The sequence below is a fragment of the Mugil cephalus genome, chromosome 6 (assembly GCF_022458985.1).
Source record: "Mugil cephalus isolate CIBA_MC_2020 chromosome 6, CIBA_Mcephalus_1.1, whole genome shotgun sequence".
NCBI classification, from domain to species: Eukaryota; Metazoa; Chordata; class Actinopteri; order Mugiliformes; family Mugilidae; genus Mugil; species Mugil cephalus.
Window position 1 is genome coordinate 26,553,391 of NC_061775.1, and position 22,262 is coordinate 26,575,652.

The following is a 22,262-nucleotide window of genomic DNA, read 5'->3' on the forward strand; positions in this document are numbered from 1 at the left end:
AGGTGACTCAGCAAAGAGAGCGCGAGAGAGGAGTCGGAGCGCGGGGTCGCTTGCCCGTCCGAGCCAAAAAAGCAGACGCTTCTATCAACCCCGAAAATCTTGCGAGTCTGAAAAGGGAACACGACTCCCCCTCCGAAACAACCTCCTTCTCATCGACTATCCGCTCTTCCACACTTTGCCTTTTCTTTTTTTACACACTGTGTTAAATTTCTTTTCTTTCTCATCCCTTTTACCTTTTGACGGCCTTCTTTGTGTGCAGGCTGTGGGAAAGTTTCCCGTAATGGTGAGGTCATCCACCACCGACAACCACCCCCACCCCCCATGCAGACACACACTCTCACACACACACACACACACACACACCATCACTACTACACCCCCCACCCCTCCATGCTGTCCCTCCAGGCCAGGCGGGACTGCATGACAGCAATGTGTCCCCACATCTCTGTCCCACTTCCAGTTCCTCGGTAGCTCCCCACAGAGACCAGGAACCTGAATAGAGCCTCATTCAGAGCCGGTATCTGATGATCTGGCCTCCGAGGCGAGACATGGCGCTCGGAGACAGACAGACAGACAGACAGACAGACATCAGTCCATCTGCGAGGCACCTGGAGACCTGTCAGGCATTAAACCACCTTATTCAGTCACGTGTACGCCCCAAAGATGCGCGCACACACACAAGCTTGGATGCACTTTGCCAGGTTTAGTCACCAGGGTGGTTCTTGGTGCATGTGCAGACCTGCTCGGATTCATCTGCCACAGTTCCCTACTATAAAACCAGTGTGGTTAGAAAAAAAAAAAGAGAGAGAGAGAGAGGAACACAGAAAGCAGAAAATCTGATTATGACTCAAATACTTTTTTTTTTTTTTATAAAAGTTTTCTTACTGGTTTAGGATTTGATGGCCGGATACTGCCATCTATTGGCAAAACCGTAAACTACACTTAGATTTTTTAAAAAGATCAGTTCACCCAAAATTACAAAACAGCCTTTACTCTTTACACTTTTAGTTGAACGGTAAAGATAAACTGACTTTTCATGCATGTTAGTACACGTTTAGACTTTTATAATAACAATGGAGAAACTATATACAGCTGTAACCCTGCAGGTAGCACTGTACATACACTTCTATTTCTGTTATGGATTATGTTTGATGGTGCCCAGTTCCAGTCATATAGTACTTAAGGCTAATGTGACCACATCTGGATGTTATCCTGGAGTCATCTCATTACCAAAAAAACACTGTCTAAATAAAGAAGCACATGTCTCTTTGGAGAAAATCCACACATTTAAGGCCATTGTTTTGGTTTTTCAGGCCCACAACTCCACTATAATTTCTTCCAACCTTCTGCCTGGCATTAACCTCCATATTGAAGAGGCAAGACATTTCAGATGTAAGACACCAACACTTTGCAGAAAAACCAAATGAAGGGACAATGGTGCCCAGTTTCTGTCATTTTTTTAAAATCATTTTTCCCATGAGTGCAAATTCCTGGTATTTCCCAGTGTTGTATCATAGGGATCCATTTGTGGTCCTCTCTTCTTTGCCTCTCATATAAATGACTCTTCTGAGAAGGAAGTGGACCTCAGATAAGACAGTATATGCATACCGCGAGCACTCCTGTGTCTTGTATCTCAAAATTGTATTTTCAGTGTCCCGCAAAATGACAAAGAATTGAGGAGGAATGTTTAAAAAAGCACAAATGTAAAGAGTTCCTTTGGAAAAAGGTGTATCAGGATAAAATATAACAGTTTGTACTTATCAACTAGTTTTACTTTGGGTCATCTGACTGGTGTTAGTCACAACATGCAGCAGAGACACCACATGAAAACTGAATACAACGAATGTTTAATAAGACTGAATTTGAACTTTATCCTGGAGATTATTAGTTTTTACTATCAAAAAACACATTCTGTGGTAGAATACATAATAACTTATGTTAATAAAAATGTTGCAGTCGCTGAAGTTTCCACAAAGTTTCTGCATTTCAGTTGCTATTTATCATGTTTCCATCAGTGCACATGTCGAAATCCCTTGTATTTACCAGTGGTGTGCCACAGGGATCTATGTTGGGTCCTCTTCTTTTTTCCTTTTTGTATAAATGACTTCCCTTCCTTGAGTGCAGTGATTCAGTATGTGTGCACAAAAGGGCATGTGCACACAGAACTTCATATCTTAACATATATTTTTCATCCCTGGAGATGAATAAAAGATCAAATGATGTGTCAGTGGTCCTCAGTGATAAAATTGCTGCAGTTTAACTTTCACCCTTTTTTGTTTTATTATGCTTTTCTCTACTGATGTTGATGTAGTAGATTCATTTACAAATCTGCAAAAAAAAAAAAAAAAATGTGAAGGAGGCGCTCATCCCAGTGACCGTTTTTGATCCCTCATTAAATATGAAGAGAAAATCCAACACAAATCTGTAGTGAAGTTATTGATGAAGGACCTTATTATTAAAAGCTACGTGTATTGGTAGTACGAGTATACATGAGCAGATTATGCAGTGAAACACCATCACATTCTTCAACAACAATATCATGGGACATAATTGCATAAACCTTGAGGTACGCTTCCTTTAATCCTAATGTACAATATGTGTTAATATACAAAAATATATGACAAGACTTTTACACATCTGTAAAACGGGATAAATATCTTCAACAATATATAAACACAACACAATAAATTCGTCGTTGATGAATCTGATCTTGTATTAATATAAAATTTTGACATGTGGTTTGCTCATGTTTGAATCTGATTTACACACCGTTACCAACAAGATGTTTCAGAATCATAATATTGATTAGAAATGTATGTTTATGTGATGAATATGCAAGATTTTCCACTTAAAAGTAGTTGTATTGTATAGACAACATGCCACAGAGTAGATTCCAAAATACAGGTCCAATGAAAGTAGTCCAAAATTATTTTCGTAGTAGATCCTCTGCAAACAAATGTCTGAATTTATAAACATTATATAAACACTGCTCCAGAAAACATGCTGGGAAGTAGATATGGCTTCCTGCTGCGGAGTGAAACTTTATACATCAGCAGTGTTGGGTCCCTCTAGGCGGCAGCGTCCTGCAGCGCAGTCAATACAAAATACACAAGTCTATTCTGCAGGCAGGACCGGCAGAGTCAGGAGCTGGAGTATCAGAGTTTATCATATTTATCTATATGAAGTTTGGGTGGGACGTTGATCCCTAGTGCGACTCCTTTACGCTGCAGCTCGTTCTCCTTACTTTTTGTGTGACCCGATCATGACCTTTGACACAAAGTTGACGATGGCGCTCGCCGGCTGCTCGGGGTCGTGCTCGGCGAACAGATGGCACATATTTTCGGTCTCACTCTGGGATTTTCTGGCTACAAATCCGAAAATCCTGGAAGAATGAAACGGAAACACTTAAAACCAAGAGCAGGGAAACATTCAATGAGTTCTTTGAATGCCATTAAACTGCATGTCTTTTTGAATCTGATACGCCTCATGTTTGTTTTCTGTTGGTTTATTTATTCTTTATAGAGCCTGCTTGAAGTTGAGAGAGAGAAGCTGAAGTTTTGCATTTAATTAAATTATCATATTTCTGTCTGTCTATCTGAATTTCCGTTGTTTACTAAGGGTGTGCCACAGGGATATACAAGGTCCTCTCCTCTTCTCATGTAATATAAATTAGATGCTTTCTATGCTTCTTTTTATCTGCCTCTGAGAAACTTCAACTCTCTTACCAATATAAAAAAGGTTCAGAATGATAATTTAACAAAATATTATTATGAAATATAACATATTATTCCCCCATGGTGCAGCAAATGCTCCTGTATCATTTTTCTTCAATGCACTGCAGTAATTTAACATGCACACTTTTGATACGCTGTGGTGAGATGACAACATTCATGAGGAACATTTTTCCAGAACTCACTTTGCAGTGGAGACGTTGTCTTTGGTCCACCTGTACGAGACACAATGACATGTCAAAAACCCATCACAGGTATTGCTGAATGCAGAATAAAACTAATTCTGACACATCACTGAATCATAATGCACAGTATTTGTCAATTTTTAAATATATTTGAATTTAACAGTAGAGTAATTTTCACATGTGGTTTTATTTTCATGTAAAAGGGGTTTGCACAAAACTGAACTTTATGAAGAGTTGGAGCTAAATCTTTAGATTTCTGGAGCCAACTTGTTTTGTATGTTATCTGAAGGAATAAACTCTACTTCATTTATTCTCGAAGAGCACTCGAAGAGAGGTTCAATTAAATATTGGAGACACATGTACTATCCTTAGTCTGAACACCATAAGCCTCCATCTTTCCACCAGTCCAATCTTTCCAGTCACGTAGAGCTCAGGTGAGACAGAGATAAGATGCTAATGATGCTTTCTGTTGTAAGAATGATTTATGGTCTTTGGTTTCTGTGTTGGATGCAGATTTAAAAAAAAATGATTGAATCTCCCTCCAACCATGACTGAAGTGTGTTACTTGGATCTATTGGGGGTATGCTCCTCATGTGCTCCTTGTATGTACCAATGGATGGAACAAATACGGAGAACTAACTGTAACTCTACATCCACAGCTGAGGTCCCTCATGCAAAGCTCCTCACTCTGCTGCTATTACTGTATGCATGGTTGCATTGCAATATAACTAAAATGACCTCAACTCGTGGGTCACTTTGTGCTTCATTCAAAGTTTTTAAAGTAAAAGATTTTATTGATTAATCCTTGTCCACTACTCACTTCCTCCCCTGTGGATCCAGAGAACAGAATATCACAGTGTTGACGGCGTAGTGTCTCCTGAAGAACAACCTGCAGCAGATCAAACAGAACAAACGGAGTGAATCGACTGAACTCCTGTTTGTGTTTGTGTGTATGTGGCTGGTGACACTCACTTCCTCTGGTTGTCGGTGAGCGTGATCCCCTGGGCCGACACCTTGAAGTGGACGACGGTGGAGGCCGGCGGAGGGTCCATGGAGAGCGTCACCGTGGTGGCCTTCTGCACCGCCTGGTGTCCCGTCAGAGACTCCAGCTCCACGGAGCCCAGGTACCACACGTTACACGCTGCACAGAAACACATCAGAGGATTATGAGAAAATAAAGTCTCTGTTTGGTCACGGACTTGTTGAGATCGGGTGAGTGAGAGTGATTTACCTGCTCCCTGTTTGAGAAGTTCAGCTGCTGAGTTTGTTGCCGTCTGTGCAGATGAGTCATTCAGCTCCTCCACCGGGTCTGGAGGGAAAAAACAGTCATGAGTTTATGTGCAAAATCAAGTTGAATAAGTGCACTTTCATGCACACACATTCGCAAATACACACATGCCAGACTAAGAAAAGCTTAAACAAAACAAACAACTAAAAAATTCAGATTGTATTGCATCTTGAATCCTGGAGATTCTCGCTGCTGTAACATGTTAAGTTACTACTATCATTCATGACAAAGGTCGGCATCAAATTCTAATTTTTAATCAAATACACATTGCAGATCTGAAACATTCCTTCTTGTTTTTTTTTTAAGAAGTGAAAAAGAAAAGACACACTTGAATAAAAACCCCACCCAATACCAATAGTAATGCTTATTCAAGGGCAGGGTTAGCAAAACAGACACTGAATGCACAGCACAGATCATTATGGAGAGACTTAACGTCTTATTGTCCAGAGAAAGAGTCTGGGCTTTTATCCAGAAAACGCTTCAGTTCTCAGATATAAACCGTGAGTCAGTTTTTCCAGTGAAAGAAGAGTAAATATCTGTGAGATCCACATTTATTCTAATTAACTATCTGGAGATGGATTAACCATATGTAGAAAAGGGCAGCAATTATCTGGTATTTTAATTCTAATGCCAACGTTGCATGTGGCTTCATATCTAATACTGGAGTTTATGCATGCAACCACTTGTGAGATAATATGACATTTTCTTGCCTGAAATCTAAAAAAAAATCTTTGCATTTGAAATCAGAAAGTGTTTATATGACCTGGATAAAGTTAAACTCTCAGAATTCGAGATGATTCGACTTTTATTACAGTTAACTGATGAATAAAATGTATCTTTTTTCAAAGCATTCTCACTTCGCGTTTAGCACCTTAAAACTTTTGTACAGTGCTGCATATGTTTATTTCAAATCAGCTTCCAAAGCCAAAGCAATACCACATGAAAATATGTCATTAGTTGTTCCTAAAAACCAAGACCAAATAAAAGAAATACTGGTGTATGTTTGGAAATATCTTCTGGTGACATCAGAACTATAGGAGGTTTTGATTATGATGCCACTCGGTCGTAAAATAAATACAGACTTGCTGGTTTACCTCGGTCGGGCAGGATGAGTTTGCAGGGCAGAGCCAGAGGGGTGATGGAGTGCTGACACACCAGCGCTGTGAGACTCCCTGTCAGGAAATATTAATGCATTAAAATAATATTCGTACTAAGAGGATGAATCATTTGTGCCTCACTGTCCTGACCAGTAGGGGGTAGCACAACAAAATCAACATGATGAACGCTCAGCGGGTCCTCAGCTCCAAAACTCTGTTCTATGATATTCTACTGCACAGAGACTTCGTGCATCATCTGCAGCTTGCTCCATATATTTAGCAGATATTTGAGGACTCTCACCGAAGTACGGCTCGTTGGGGCAGCCTTTGAGACGAACGCCCTTCTGCGTGCACTCAATCAGGAAGTGTCGCACCAGCTCGTTGGACAGATCTCCTGCTGCAGAGACAAGAATGTTTTAGCATCTTCACGCCTGCAGGACAGGATTAAAGTAGGTGTGCATGAAGTGAACTGTGCACTTTAAAATGTCAGCTCAAAAAAATATGTGTGTGTGCACAATTTTGTCTGCTTGTGCAGTTTGTTCATTTAACAACTTCTGAACCGATTAGTCCACGATGCAACTCATTTTAAACTAATAGAAAATAAGAACAAAATAAAACCAAATCAAACCAAAACTTATTAAATTTACAATGTAGTTTAAAACTGGAATAAGTATGAATGTTAATTATATAGATGATGTGGATGAAACAAAGTTATTAAGTATTTAATATTTTAACATTATTCTAATATATTAAGTCACATTCAACTTTTATGACAGTGACTTGATAAATAAAAAGTATTTATTGCAGCAATAAATAAGTATAAAAAAAATGAATCAATAAATCTTGCGGAGTGATCAAAGATTACATGTTTTTTGTAAGTGGTGCCCTTATATTAACAACTTTATTGATTCTCTCCATTACACACTATCAATATCTTTTACTTTCTCTTAGGTTTGTGCTACACTCTGAGCCTGCAGTTTAAGCCAGAGGACTGTTATCACTTTCCTTGCTATATAAAAGCTTTCAACAAACATCTTAAAGGTCCCATATTATACTTTTTTTTTTCAACAATTTCATATGTGTGTCAGAGATTATTTTCAAAGTGTATTCAACCTCAGTCCTGAGTTTCAGCCAGTCAAAAAGTGTCTCTAGTGAGCTCCACTGAAAACATGCTGCTTCTGTGTCTGTACCTTTAAATGCTAATGAGCTGCATCTGTCCCCGCCCACTTCAAGCCCCTCTGGGTTAGAGGATGCAGCTTTCGCCGACGTTTCCACGTTGCACTAATGTTTACAGTGGATTTATGGCTATGACTGATACCAGTTTGAACCAGAATCTGATACACAATGAGAGGTTCATGAAGAAGTTCAGACTCTGCGGCTGCAGCAGGACGTTTCTGAATAGTTAGTTAAAAATATTGTCGTTACATTTTGTTGATGCAGTCAGCAACAAAGCAACTTTACCATGTGTGTGTGAGAGGAGGAAAAAAAAAAAAAAATGGCGCCCGCCTGGTAGTTTTAGAGGGCGAGGTCGTGTATCTGGGTCATGGGTCTAAGGCAGTATCCACTTCAGGAGGGAGTGGCTATTTCCCCACATGACGTCAAGAAGGGAAAAAGTCTCATTCGCTAAAAAGTGGCGCAGGGGAGGGAAGTGACAGAGTTTTTTCACCTCTGGGGCCTCGTACACAGACTATGGGGACACATATCAACCATATTGAACCTTTATAAAGCGAATTTTGCATAATGTGGGACCTTTAAATTCATTTCTGTTTGCTCTTCAGGAAATATACCCAACACACAGAACCTGTCAGTGGTCATAATGTTGCAGCTGATCGTCATATTACTATATTTAGCAATAATAAGAGTAGTGCTAAAACGCCACCATTTCTTCATTTTTTTCACGTTCTCTGTTGGTCTTTTCAAACTCACCTTTCTTACTCTGCTGCACCACCGTTGGAGGGGGGGTGGCCACCTTCATGGCCAGCCCGTAGGCCCCGCGGAACGAGTGACTGTCCCTGACAATGAACGAGCCGGGCTCTTTGTCCTTCAGCACCGCGATAGCTGCTCGGTGTGTCAACAGGAGGAGGAGGAGGCAGAGATAAGCTAAAGTTAGAAGCACGCTCAGACTGTGCACGGAGTAAAAAGCTTTCGCACAGCAAGGACGTATTATCTGCACACGAGTTTCCGTTTAGGACCCGCGGTCCAGCGCCAATATTTACCTTGGTCTCTGGAGATGTCGGGCTTGTACCAGAACTTGGAAGTGTCCTGAACAAACTTCACGGTGTCCTGCTTACTGCCGAACTCTGTGAGACACGGGTTTAAAGAGTTGTGTTAAGGTTCCAGACTGGATTCAGGCCAAATGCGACACAGACAGACTGGTTGAACGCATACACGCTAGAATATGAGGCCATGCACAGAACTTTATCTTTGGTTCAGATATGATTTTCAGTGCTTCCACAATAAGAATGAACACAGAAAAAAAAACATTTCATGACTTTGCAGCTGTGTCCCAGCATTCAATCATCTGTTTTGCACATTACACAATTTAATAGTTTAATAGTTCCTGACATTTATCCACTTTATTCTTATAAGAAACTTATTTTTTTAGCTTTTCTGATTTCTAAAAAAAATTCAGATGTATTTGTCCTCAAAAGTGACTAATACTGCACATTGTAGAGTTGTTAATTTTTATGAATGTTTGAATTAATGTATTTTATTCTTCTGAAAAGCATTGCTGTGATGTGTTTGAATTTTTTTTGACAATAAAGGCTTTTTATTTCTATCTCTACTGAACATATAGACTTTATAAAACTGTATTGGAGGCAGCAAACATTTTAGTGACGTCTTTCCTGGAGACATTTGATGATTTTTCAAGCTGAAATTAAATAAATCTTTCTTCAGCCCCAAATAAACCGAGGCTAAAGTCTTTAATGCAGGGACATGTGTTTCTCTGAAGAGCTATGTGAAAATAAAGGCATTAAAACTAACTTTCATATTTGTATGATTTTGCTTCACTTTTATGTTAGGATGCAGTGCTACTGCCTAAAGCATGTTCAGATATCCTGACTGGACATTTACCCTCCAAACAAAATCACAAACTGAGGTCGCAATGGGGAAACTAACAAGAAATAATGGAGCTGGGTCTTTCGGGGTCTAAAAGGTGATGGAGTCAAACTCACAAACGCAAAGAAACACAAAGAAAGGCCCAAAAACTAAAAACAAGGAGCCACTGGGAGGAGGGATTTCTGTTTTGATGTCAGGGGAAAATAAATGTCTTCACAAAATAAAGATGCCACACACACAACACACAACACACAACCAAGAGAGCAAACTGAAGGTGTTTACCCTCCGGTGTCACTCACACATCTGAGCTGCTGGACTCAGTCTGCTTTTCTAACCCAAGCTGATCGGCTGCAGCTGTGCAACGAGTGCAGGTGCATTCAATCAAGGTGGATCAGGAGGGGGGGTGGGGAGGTGGGGGTGGGGGGTGCTTCCAACCTACCTCTACCCATAACACTTTTACGTATCACCTCCCTGTGCAGCCACACTGACTTTGCAGGGTCGGTGCATGGGCTTAATTACACGAATCAGCCACAGCTGTTCTGATTAAAGCTGGAGAGGCCTGAAGAAAGACGTCACCTTTTAGCTGCTGCTGCTGCTGTCGCCTTTTTGTCCTTTTAAATGAAATTCACTCTTTTATCTTTTACTATTCTATCATCATGTTGTCACTTAGTTTTTGGATACTTGTTTGGAAATGATCAATTTAAGATTCCTTGTTGAAGTGAAGAAGTGTTGTCTTTAGTGTTGTTTTAGTAGTGATCATAATTTGGATTATTTTAAGGCTTTGGACTTTTTTTTGGCAGAAAAACTAAAGTAAATATGCATTTCAATTACAGTTTTTTGCAAAATAAAAGCGATATTTCTGAAATTTTGATGCATTCATTTCCATTTACAGGTGTTTTGCGAATAAGCTGTAACTTTGGTAACGTCTTGTCTCCCGATTTCTTATAATTCTCTTAAATTCTTGTGACACGACAGAAGAAATGAACTTTTGCACTTTTGAGATAAACTTTTATATCGATAAGTCTGAAAAACCACCTCAAGCATAAAAAGATTTTAGCAATATTTGAGAGTTTTTTTTTTATTGCAATATTTCGGTTTTGCACCTTTCTAGGGGGACTGACTGAAGACAAAAGTTGAAAAGCAAGATGAGAAACTAGTTTACCTCCTCCAGGCGACGGGACCCGGCTGAGTCCTCTGAGGGGGTCGGGGGTCATGGAGAAAGGGATGCTCATGCTGCTGCCACTGTGAGGGCTGGAAAACCCGCTCAGAGAAGGGGAGCACGAGCCCAGCTCTCCCCCCTCCAGGCCGACGCGCCTCTTTTCGGGCAGAACGGGAGCGAGGCCCCCGTCCACCCCCAGACTCAGACCCCCGAGGCCCTCCATGGCCTCCAGGAGGCTGTGCTCCAGGCCGCCGTTCCCCAGCAACACCGAGGACATGTCCGTGTTGTCTGGCCCCCTGCGGAAGCCCGGACTCCCGCCCAGGCCTTTCAGAGGCCCCCGGGGAGAACTGTGGGCCTTGGGAGGGTTGAGGGAGAGAGGTGGTGAGGGCTGGGGAGGGTACGGGGAGTTAAGGGAGTTGGGAGTTTGGTCGTGCCACGCTGGAGGAGGAGTGGAGCTGCAGGGGAGAGAAAGACAGGATGAGTCAAAGCATCGAGGACTGAATGGACAGAGGAGCAGCTGTGACATGTTTCTCTGAGCTGATGTGTGGATGCAGCAGTAGTTACACCGTACGCTCTAAAAACCTCCTGTCAGGGGCCACTAGGTAGCGTTTCCTGCAGAAATTCAACCCCCCCAAGGACAAAGCAGGCATGTGCCCAGCTGCTGTAGCCAAGGAGACTCTTAAAATATGTGAAAGAGAATCAAGCGTCTTTAACTTCGGCAAGTTACAACGCATTCCTAGCGCAAAGGTAAACACAGGTCTCGGGTCTCGTGTACGACTTTTTTTTGTGTTTTTAGACAACTTCAATCCATATAAAAAAGCACCATGCAGCACCTTTACATTATAAGTGCAACGCCGCACCTGCTTTGTCATGCACTTACTCATTTCTGCCAAACATGTTGCAATGTCGTGCATATACGAAGCAAGTCTGCAGCTTTAGTTACCACCAATAAAAAAAAACACGTGGACGAAAAAGACTCGTTAATGAATGAACTAATGAATTAAAATGTGTTCTTAATCAATTGTGCTGAGCAGAAAAGCAGCTCAGGACAAACATGGAGCTTCAGCTTCAAGGGGCTGAACTTGTTGTTGAGTTTACCCCCGTAAACCAGGGATCACAATCGACCTGTCATCTATCCTCACTGTGGCATTTGACACTTAGTCGACATTCAATACAACGAAGGATTTGCGGGCAGCCAGTCTGAGATCTCCTCATGCATGCACAGGCAAATATGTTAGCGAGCTAAGGAGCTAACCTACACTATCAGTCAAAGGTTTTAGAACACTCCAATATTTCTTCCTTTTTTTTTATTGAAATACAGCAGTTTAATGTCTCATTTTACTCTGAAATTAAAGCATAGACCAAATAAACAACTGAAGTTAAAAAAATAATCATTATGGAATCAATATATAACCCAAGATATATTCTAAACATTGGACTCATCACAGTAACCCTCTTTAATTTAACAAGTGAACACACTCGTGACATGGAAATCAAATATTTTTCATCTCAGTTTTGTGGCAGAAGTTTCCAGAAATTCTGTCCAGTTCATCCCAAACCAGCTCCGTGGAGTTAAAGTCTAGAGACTCAGGCTACAACGCTACGTGTCTGCGGAGGTGTTTGCGTTAACGCTGCAGCCTCTGCATCAACTTAACTCAAATTTTATATTGACTAAATAAGAGCTATAAAAACGAACGGGAGTGTTGGAGTAAATGAGTGTAAATTTATTAAACCGTATCGCGCCATAAAGTTTTCGTCTAATAAAAACCTGCCTCCAATAATGTCCGGGCGGCTGAGTAAATAAAGCCGCTCGGCCACAATTAGAGAAAACACGGTATTTTACTACAGCAGAATTCCCAACGACCACTTTCAGTCGTCTCCAACTGTCTCCATGATTATATGATGAATCCTGTAAACGTGGATCACAATCTCAGAGGATGGAAACACCTCAAGCAGAACTGAGGCCCTGGAGAATTAGTTCCTAGTGAAAGGTGCTCTATGTGGAAGCAGTTCATACCTGTCGGTGTGTTGGAGGGGGCTCCCTGACGACACCGAGCACATGGAGCCGAAGATCCTCTGACAGGAAGCAGGAGTGACGGACCTGTCTGACCTGAACAGCTCTCCCTCCGTGGAGCTGCCGGTGTGGTTCATGCTTTCCAGGAAACTCCGTGACTCTGAAGAAGAAGAAGAAGAAGAAGAAGATGAAGAGAGGAGCACAGAATGAAACCAGATCTCTTCTACTGTAAAAACTCTCAGGATGCGACAAAGCTGTAAACTTTATCATTACTGATGCTTGTGTTTGCCTTTGCTGGGACCCTACCTTTGTTTGGATTACAGAGCTGAAACGTATCTGTCATGTTTAACAAAGCTTCTGCCATTTATCCAGTCACATTTATTTATATCACGGCCTAAAATGAACAAGTTTAGAATCTAAATGTTAAGAGAAGTGCACTGAAATAAAGTAAAAGCAAATAAGAAGTCGCTGGACCTCATCTGACACCACTTTGGTATCACTGCCGGGTATTGATTCAGTAAATACATGTTTGTGTAGAGAGCGGGGGGCGGAGGAGGTGTGTTCCTGGTGTTTCCTCCGACCGTCCCGAACATGACATCCTGAAAACACAGTGTGTCATTCAGCAAACACGAGGACGGGCCTCCTTCCTCGGGCCGCGGACGCTTCTGTGAAGTACGATGAGTCACCGTGAAAACAGTCAGTCGTCATAAAGAGCTCCTTGTTTCGTTTGGCTGCCGACTCCCCCCAACTCCCCCCGACTCCCCCCTGTCCCTCACCACGTCCTCTCTTCCACTACTTCCCTCCATTCAAGCTGTCAGAGATGCAGGAATCAGCAGCCATATTGGATTATATATCAACACGTGCAAGAATGAAATGCAAATAAAGTTCCATCATTAAAGTCAATAAATAGCTTTTCTCAATCATTTTTATAATTTTTTTATCACCTTTAAAATCCAGAAACTAATCTCATAGCTTTGAAAGCTTCTGGTGGCTGAGAAGCTAATAACTGACGTCATTTTAGTCAAATTTAAACTCTTAGAGTCTTTTTGGTTAACACTGCATGAAAATTAAAAGAAATGAGCCAAGATTAAATGGACCTGCACAAGTTTGGTTCATCCTTGGGAGCTATTTCTAAATGTCTTGGGGGTCATCGTCCGGATGGAAACATGCTCCTTTCTTCTAGAGATGAATGTGCTACAAATCAATCTCAGAACAACAGCAAAGGAGCTTGTGAAGAGACTGGAGGGAAAGAAAAAAAAATCTCTCTCTATATATATCTCCTCAATGTTTCAGTTGTGAAACGAGTCCAACGTCGACATAACAACGGCTTCTAAACCTGTAAGATCTGAACTGTTGGGCCAAAACAACCATGGATGAACCATGGAAAAGACAAGCCAAGCAACACCACCCCAACCAGGAAGCACAGGGGTGGCAGCATCATGTTGTGGCGACGCTTTGCTGCGACAGGGACGGGTGCACATCAGGGAGATAAAGGAAAAATGATGAGGCTACATTAAAGCAGCATCTTAAGACACTGGCGTCTGGTGACACATGTGTGTTTTCCAAATGGACGATGACCCCAAGTTTATCTCTAAGTTATGTCAAAATGTACAGGAAGTCCTGGTTATGGTTGTAAAATTTTATTATTTTACTCCGTCATCGAAGTCTTAGGGATTAAACTACCATTCAGCCAGAACATTATGACCAGTGACCGGAGAAGTAAATAACCACTATGTGACAATTCATTGTTCTGCTGGGAAACTTGCGGACCTGGTATTCATTCATGTGGATGTTACTTTGACATGTAGCACCCACCTAGACCAGACCAGCCTCCCCCCACCCCCCACCCCCCACCCCATAGCAATGACACTCCTTAATGGAAGCAGACACGCACACAAAAACGCTTTAGGAACAACTCAAAAAACACAAAGAACAGCACAAGGTGTTGACCTGGCCTCCAAATTCACTAGATCCTAAACTGATCAAGTATCTGTGGGATGATCCTCAGAAACCCCTCCCCTCAAAGACCCCCACTAACAACACCCTCAGAAGGCTAACAATTGGGTAACCAGTTAGATAGTTAGGAACATTCTCCTCAGACATATTATATCTGAAACTCCACCAAACTCAACTCGGACTTTATCGAAAATTCTCACTGCTGAGGTTGTGAATACCACCAGTAAAGGATCTGAATATCTTCTTCTCCACCTCTGGTGAAATGTTTTGAGTGGGAGCTTTTCCCACAGCTTAAGGTTTCCCACACACATTTCTACAGTGCTGACATTATGTACGGTGTATCCGATGTCCAGAAGTGGCAGCTGCTCAGAGCAGGGCTCAGCTAAAAAAAAACAAAAGGTGTATTTTGTCATTGTACAACTATTAAAAGTTCCAAATGCACTCACTTCATCTAAATTATGATAATGGTGATATATGGTGCAATTTATTTTCCTTTACTCCTTTATATAAGCTGCTATCAGGCAGAATTAAGCTTATTTTGATTGTTTATAAAAAAAAATAGCCATTAATCTGACAAAGTTATAATGAATTTAATTTACAGTTTTCAGCTGAACCACAAAAGCATGAAATCCTGACATTTGTGAAGCTGGAAATGACTTCAGTAACGATCAAAATGGCGTCCAATTAATTTCCAAAAGGCGTTGAATAAAGGCGACTGAACTTGTAGAATCCAATTAATTTATTTTCCATGCTTCTGTAAAGTTTCGGCTATTTTAATTTCACACATGAGCTCCTCGTATAATTACTTTCTATAAAATAATTAGTGTCTAAAGTTGTGCCTCCGATTTTTCCACTGAGCATCTGATACACTGGACGTAAACAGCCTGGACTCAACTTGAACTCTCTGAGGTTAAAGGTCAAGAGCCCAGGGTGTGTTGGTCTAAGTCACGGTTGTAGTAGTTGTAGTTGTTGATGTTGTTGTTGATTCTTCAGGGAGAATAAACTGCAGAAAGATTCCTCAAACATTCCCACGCTCGCTGTCAGTTTTCCTCTCCTGGGGGACGTTTCCCGGAAAAAGCATCCGATCCTCGTCCCCTCTCTCGGTTCCCACGGCAGCGATTCTCCTCGCTGTGGTTTGTCACATCTGCTGCTCGTCCCACAGCTCGTCTGCTTAATTACAGAACGGCAACAACTCTGGCAGCGCCGGCTGAACCCGCCCTGACCTGCGACCTCGGATGAGATACGGCTCCGCGGGTCATTTTCCTGACGCACCTCTCGCCCTCCGTATCCACAGCTACGCACCTTCAGTCTGAGTCACGCTAATGAAGAATCCTGCAGATAAATGGTCGTAGCGCTGCCGTGCAGAGCTGAATGAGTGATCACCTGCTGTTGGTAGCAGTTGTGGGTTCAGCATCTTCAGTAACTTACTGTGCAGTAAGTGCAACAACCTGCTTTACTATCTGAGCAAGTCAGGTCAAACTATCCCTAGTGGCACAACATATAGACCCCTTCACAGCTTGTAAACAGGCTGGTCTTTTTTGAGGGGTGGGGCTTAATTGGAGGCCAAAAAAATCTCAAACACTGTAGCTTGTAAACTGCATATTTTAGCATGTTTCAGCATTTTTTTTTGGCAAGAATGGATGAGAAAAAATGCTTATTTAAGGGAATATATGAACAGACTCACTCCCCGAGACTGTAAGTGTTATTTTAAATAGTTGACACTGACCCCTACGCTTTCACTCACTGGATGGACGATTTGACCAAAGAAGGACACAGAGGGGACGAAGTCTGGTCTGTCTTTATCAAGTGAAGCGTCTCCAACAAAGATATTACAAGAAGTAAGTGGAACCACTGTGGAGGGGAACGTAGGAAATGCAACTTCTGCTTGGACACACCTGAAACGTACAACTAATGTTGCGTTAGCTCGCTGTTAGCATTAGCATGTATCAAGAATCCTACAAATAGTCTAACCCATAACATTATCCATATTAATCTTACTTGATACCAAATGTGTGGTGCAAACAGAGAGTTGTTACTGACTGTCTCACTCTTTTAATTGCACTCAAATCAAAGTCGTCCACGAGTGGCAGTGACTGGTACGCTATAAAATTTCAAATGAGTGTTTTTGCTTCGGTTTTGACAGCCAATAGTACAAAGAGACGACATTTTCCCTCAAGTTTCCCTCTGTTTTGCCTCCAGCTTTTAGCTTTTCTGTCTTATTCTATTGCGTTGTGCATGAGTTCACAACATACCCAAATACGTCCCTACAGGTCATTCAAAAATACATAAACTAAGACACAACATCGATGCAGTGATAGTACATAGACCTGTTAATTTCCATTTCAGACTAAATGCATGAAGAAAAACCTTTAGATATCGTCTCCAAACTCAAGAGAAACCAAACGGTTGGTTACCAGGTACATGTGTGTGGAAGAATAAAAACCAAGCTTCAGTTCTGGATGAAGTAGAAAGGACAAGAAGGTGTATTGAGTTTACTGAACTCTCTACGAATGTTAGACTGGATGAAAATATGAAGGTAGAGCAACAGAAGCTGTCCAGAAAAGAGAAGCTGAAAAGAACCATGTGTAGAAAAACGTCTCTGCACAGATCAGAGACAGATCACTATGATCTCCGTCCAGGGGGAAAAAAACAGGGACGTCAAAGCATTTGTTGCAGTTTTATAGGTTGATTAGTTCTGCTTTTCAAAACAAAAGACTTAGAGTACCAGCGCTAAATGGACAGAATTTGCGATTATGTAAAGGATGAGCTTAGTTCTTTTGGCCGGACATCATCGGAGTAAATTCTGGTTCCTTACGAAAGTGTTTGGATAAAGTTTGGAGAAGATAGCGAGGTCCCTGACCCATCAATCCACACCCGGTCTCAACCGTTATTCTTTAACGATGTCACATTTCTTCTGCTGTCAGATAAGTGTTGTTTAGTCTATCTTCCTTGAGAAAGGTGCCAGAAGTAAGAGTCACAAGTGTTGGTCAGTTCCGATTACAACATCTTTTGTACAGATTTCCCAGACACGGTCATGAGGTTTGTTGCTGACTAAACTTAATGTGCCGAACTAAGACATAAAGTGATTATCTTTACATGCTAAAACGTGGCGTTTGTTCATTTCCTTAAAATCTACAGCTGTGTTTTTCTGTTTCTTAACTTGCGCAGAACTCCAAGTGAGCACAAAGCCTCTTCAGTTTAAGGCTGAAACCTTTTTCCAGATGGCACAAACCCACGTGGGCACGGCGGCCAAACAACCGGCAACCGGGTTTGAGAGCGACGGCTGCGTGGCTCCGACTTCAAATGCGCGCATACCTTCATGCTCGCAGCAAAGATAAATCCTGTTAATCAATAAAACCAAAGCGAGCGTATCTGGAGATGTTTTTCCTCCTCGGAGCGCGCGGCCCCGTTGCTCATGACGAGATCATATGCTCCATCGCACAAAGAAACACTTTCAGGATCAGTAGAGAAGCCTACACACATCCATAAACACGATGATGAACATGCAGTTATGCTGGACAAACACCACGCCAACCACAGGAATGTGCACACACACACACACACAGACACAACCTCATGTCTGGAAGTCTGCAGCATGTCACAGCTGCTCACAGCGATCACAGGCTGCAGCTTCTCAGGGGAATAAAGGGATGAAGGGAAGACGGAGAAACAAATGTAGGTGGAAGACACCTGCTGTAAAGACCCACCGAGGCTCCATGAGTCAGAGTCATTTGGAAATAGTTCAAATACTATTTAAAGCTGCCGGGCAGATAGTCGACGCAGAACCTGGATGAGTTGGAGCCGTGTATTCTGAAAAAGAAAACTCTCCCGACGTCGCCCGTTTGGAGGGTTTAAGCGCTGGTTTCCTGTTTACAAACAGCTGAGGCTGAATGTGCAGAAGCAGGAAGCCTGAAAATATGCTGCTACAAGCAAATACGCAAGGTTTCTGGATTTAGAAAGTGGAGGAAAACAGTGAGGTTTCTGTGCAGATACAGATTTCCAAAACCTTTTTCCCCTTTCAGGGAATAGAATAGAATAAAATGTCCTTTATTGTCATTATAATTGCATGAAAAGATTGGAGATCTTCTCCTTTTCAGACAAATTAGTAAATATATTATTTACAGGAGACGGTTAAAATATTAAACACTGAGAAATATTGAAAATATACAAAATTATAAAAAATATATAGTTTTATAGCAGCAGCGCAAAATGTAAAACGTGTATTGCACAAGATTTGAAGCAGATTAAACCGAATAACAGCATCAGATGTAGTCAGAAGTCTGTTTTTATCAGGCTATATTGACGGGTTTAGGATTGTGGCATGTGACAGTTCAGGGCGGTGACGTCTCTCTGAAAGACTCGGTTTTTCAGTCTGTTCCATGCTTCCTAACACATGAGCATGTCGGCGATAAATTTGCAAATATAGGTGCACAAAGTCAGCTGCTGTCAGAATTAAAACTGAGCGAGAGCCAAACATTCCATTTGAAACAGTGAATTAAATTAGAGGCAAAACATCTAATGATGAAAATCTCTTAAACTGATAATCTGATCAGTGCCAGCAGCCCTCTCCTGGGTGCTGCTTGACTCTGCATCAGAATGCAATCAGCTGTCTCCAGTAAAAAATCAATCAACCTCAGGCCCTGCTGTGTCTTCCCCCCTCCTCCTCCTCCTCCTCCTCCTCCTCCTCCTCAGCCCCCTCCTCCTATTCAGAAGCTCGGAGTGCGGGCCGAACATTTTTCAGCAGGGAGGACAAACCAGTGGGCGGTCGTCTGTAAATCAGATTCCTCTGTTGGTGCTCCAACCGACGGCTCTATCGGCAGAGGAGAGGCCAAGTTATGAGGCGGCCGAGGGAGGAGGGAAGAATAACAATGGTGCGAACCAGAAGGTAACAGGGGAGAAACGTAAACAAGGAGTGTGCTGTCATCAGTGACGGGTTTACCCGTGTGTTCATGTGTCCTGATAATGAGTTAGTGACTTTACGAGCTGCTGCAGTCACATCCACTGCTGCGGTTTCTCTCAGTCATCACACACTCTCTGTTTCCTCATCTCTCTCTGCGGTGAAAAAAAAAAAAAAACACCTCAGATATTTGACGGAGTTTCATCTGGAGAAGTGATCATGCATCCACCAGATTGAACAGCGGCCGCCTGTTCTCCCCGTGCAGAGCGAGCGGTCGCAAAAAGAGAGGCGGAATAACCACGCAGCATTCCTGACTCCGAGGAGGCTGCATTAAAAAGAGGCCACCGAGCTACGGCTGCAGTGTCCTTTGAAAACAACATGCGTGTGTTTGTCAAGTAAATGTAAATGTGATAATTTGTGATAACGTGCAGCATCTGTCAGCTGTTCTCGGGGACGCGCTGACAAACATCGTGAACTCCGGGTTCAAAACGCTCGATGTATGCGAGGATCTACCAGAGCACCACCGCAGCCTTCACGATCACTTCAGTGGAACCACAAAAGATGTCAAACTTTCACTTTGTTTGCTTATAACAAACACGGACCACACAAGAACACAAAACAACCAATACACGGATCAGCCACAACATTAAAACCACCGACAGACAGGAGACGTAAATAACATCGACCAACTTGTAACAATGTTCTGCTGGGAAACTTTTGAACCTGGCATTCATTCATTCGTTCGTGTGAATGTTACTTAGACACGTACCACCCACATAGGCCAGACTAGGCGCCCCCACCCCATAGCATCCATCCCCAGGATGCAGCCTGACACACACACAAAAACGCTGTAGGAACAACTCAAAAAAACATCTGCAACAGCACAAGGTGTTGACTTGGCCTCCAAATTCACCAGATCTCAAACTGATCAAGGATCTGAGGGGTACCCCTCCCCTCAAAGGCCCCACAAACACATCACAGGACAGGCCCATGTCCGTTCTCTGATGAGTCACAGCTGTTTTATAGGGAGACGTACTTAATATGCACCAACTTCCAAGGCTGAAAAATAAACATGTCGTCCAAACCCACAGTTCCTCAAATGACCACTTGAGGTTGGCTCAGAGCGAGAGTTAATCCACAGAAATTCAAGTAAAAAAAATAAATCAGAATTGTAATTTAACTCACATGTTTAAATTATTCGAAGGCTTAAATTTGTGCACAATTAACCGGAGACGCTCCACTGAGCTGCAAAACCTGAGGCTTAACTGTAAACTCATCCATCACCAGAGCCTCCCGCAAACTCCTTCCAACGTCTTACTTCCCTTCAGCTGTACCTGACAGGACGAACTCCGGGCTGGTGCTGGTCCACTCGTCCACATGTTGCCCATTTGTTCCAGCGCTGCCCGTACACAGATGTCACATGGGTTTGCTATATAGCTTCCATACTTCCTGTAGCTGTGCACGCTTTGTCAAGCCTTTGTAAACTGCAGATGTTATTACGTCATCTGCGTTTACATGCAGGACAATGGGTGTTCTGGTAAGTCTCACACAGGCGGCCCACTTGTTGATTAACGCTCGGAGGAACAGAATCTCTTTGTTGTTTCCTCCTTTCTTTTCTCTTTTTTTCCCCCCATGTTGGAGTCTGCACCCTGAACTGGCCCTCTGTCCACCGCGCTGTCAACATTTTCCATCCCGCGGTTTGATTTTTCTGCGTCTTTTCCTGCTAAAAATAAAATGTCTCTCACAGCAGCGGGCGTCTGCACAGCGTCTCTAAAACAGCTCTCAATGGGAAATTATTGCGTTTTGTGCAAAGTTGCACGCAACAGCTATTGTTTTCAACCTGTCCTGAAAGTCCTGTTGTGTTTTAGGGTCGTGTGATTCCTTCATACTGTCGCAGAAAACAGTGAAAACCCATTACCGTTTCATGTTCGTTTGCAATATTCATAACCACTTCTATGGTATTTCTTCTCTAATTTATCTTATCCATGGAGCACAAAGTTGTTTGGTTTAGCCTTACATTCATGCAGCTGCTAGTGACTGAATTTGGAGATTAATTATGACGATATGTGAATATAGAATTGGGCTAACATACAATGAATGGACAGATTTGTTTTGCCATTTGAAGGCACCAGAAAGAAGTTTTGCAGAATCATCCCTCAGATTTGCTGATGGACCAATCATTGCTCTCCAGTCCTGCGATTTAACGTTTTGAATAACTGGGGATTAGATTTCCTTCTTCAAAACATTTAAAGCCACAAACTGTTTCTCTCTTGACCTACAGTTGTTGGTTGTGAGCAAACAGCTGCTTAAAAACATGCTGCAAAATGACTCCACGCGTCTCATATTTATGCTCTTTTGGCACCAGCTACATCTGTGCTTGTCTACTGTTTGCTGGCTGCTTGAGCAGGTAATATATATAAAGAGGCCTCTTCACTGAAATCTGCTGCAAGCTGAGGTTGAAAATCCTCCAGTGAGTTCAGTGAGTGAAGTGGACGGTTACAACAATGAGCTGAAAGTCTCTGTGAAGCTCCATTAAAGTGAAGTAGAAGTCTCCTCTGTTGACTCATTATTTAAAACGACTCCTTTTTTATAAATATTGCCGTAATAAAAAAAACAAATATAAATTACAGCGGCTCTAATTATTCCAAAAGTTGACCTCAAATGCAACATTCTGGCACAAATAAAATGCTGTAAAAGTTAAACTGCAGCAACAAGCTCCCCAAACCAAAAACTCTTCAAAGACTTTTTCGGTTCAATCTGGGTCAGTAGTGCAGGAGAAGAAGGAAGGGGTGGGGGGGGGGGTTAACCACCAATACATCAGCCTGCCGCGCTTCGGAGGCCAAAATAGCCTTTAACGGGATGAGATCATGAACAC

At 42.2% G+C, this 22,262-nt stretch overlaps 1 protein-coding gene across 1 annotated transcript in view; it reads right to left on the bottom strand.

The window, feature by feature from the left end:
- Positions 1–2,428: 2,428 nt before the first annotated feature.
- The window catches only part of si:ch211-191a24.3 (tensin-3), a 51,582-nt gene continuing 31,748 nt past the window's right edge, over positions 2,429–22,262 (bottom strand). Inside the window, exons 18-28 of the mRNA XM_047587126.1 lie at positions 12,538–12,694; positions 10,524–10,975; positions 8,518–8,601; positions 8,228–8,359; positions 6,603–6,698; positions 6,299–6,376; positions 5,148–5,225; positions 4,889–5,057; positions 4,737–4,805; positions 3,917–3,946; positions 2,429–3,382 (exon numbers count right to left, since the gene is read on the bottom strand). Of these exons, the coding sequence (XP_047443082.1) occupies positions 3,241–3,382; positions 3,917–3,946; positions 4,737–4,805; positions 4,889–5,057; positions 5,148–5,225; positions 6,299–6,376; positions 6,603–6,698; positions 8,228–8,359; positions 8,518–8,601; positions 10,524–10,975; positions 12,538–12,694 (1,487 nt within the window). The 3' untranslated portion in view covers positions 2,429–3,240. The remainder of the gene's footprint in view (positions 3,383–3,916; positions 3,947–4,736; positions 4,806–4,888; positions 5,058–5,147; positions 5,226–6,298; positions 6,377–6,602; positions 6,699–8,227; positions 8,360–8,517; positions 8,602–10,523; positions 10,976–12,537; positions 12,695–22,262) is intronic.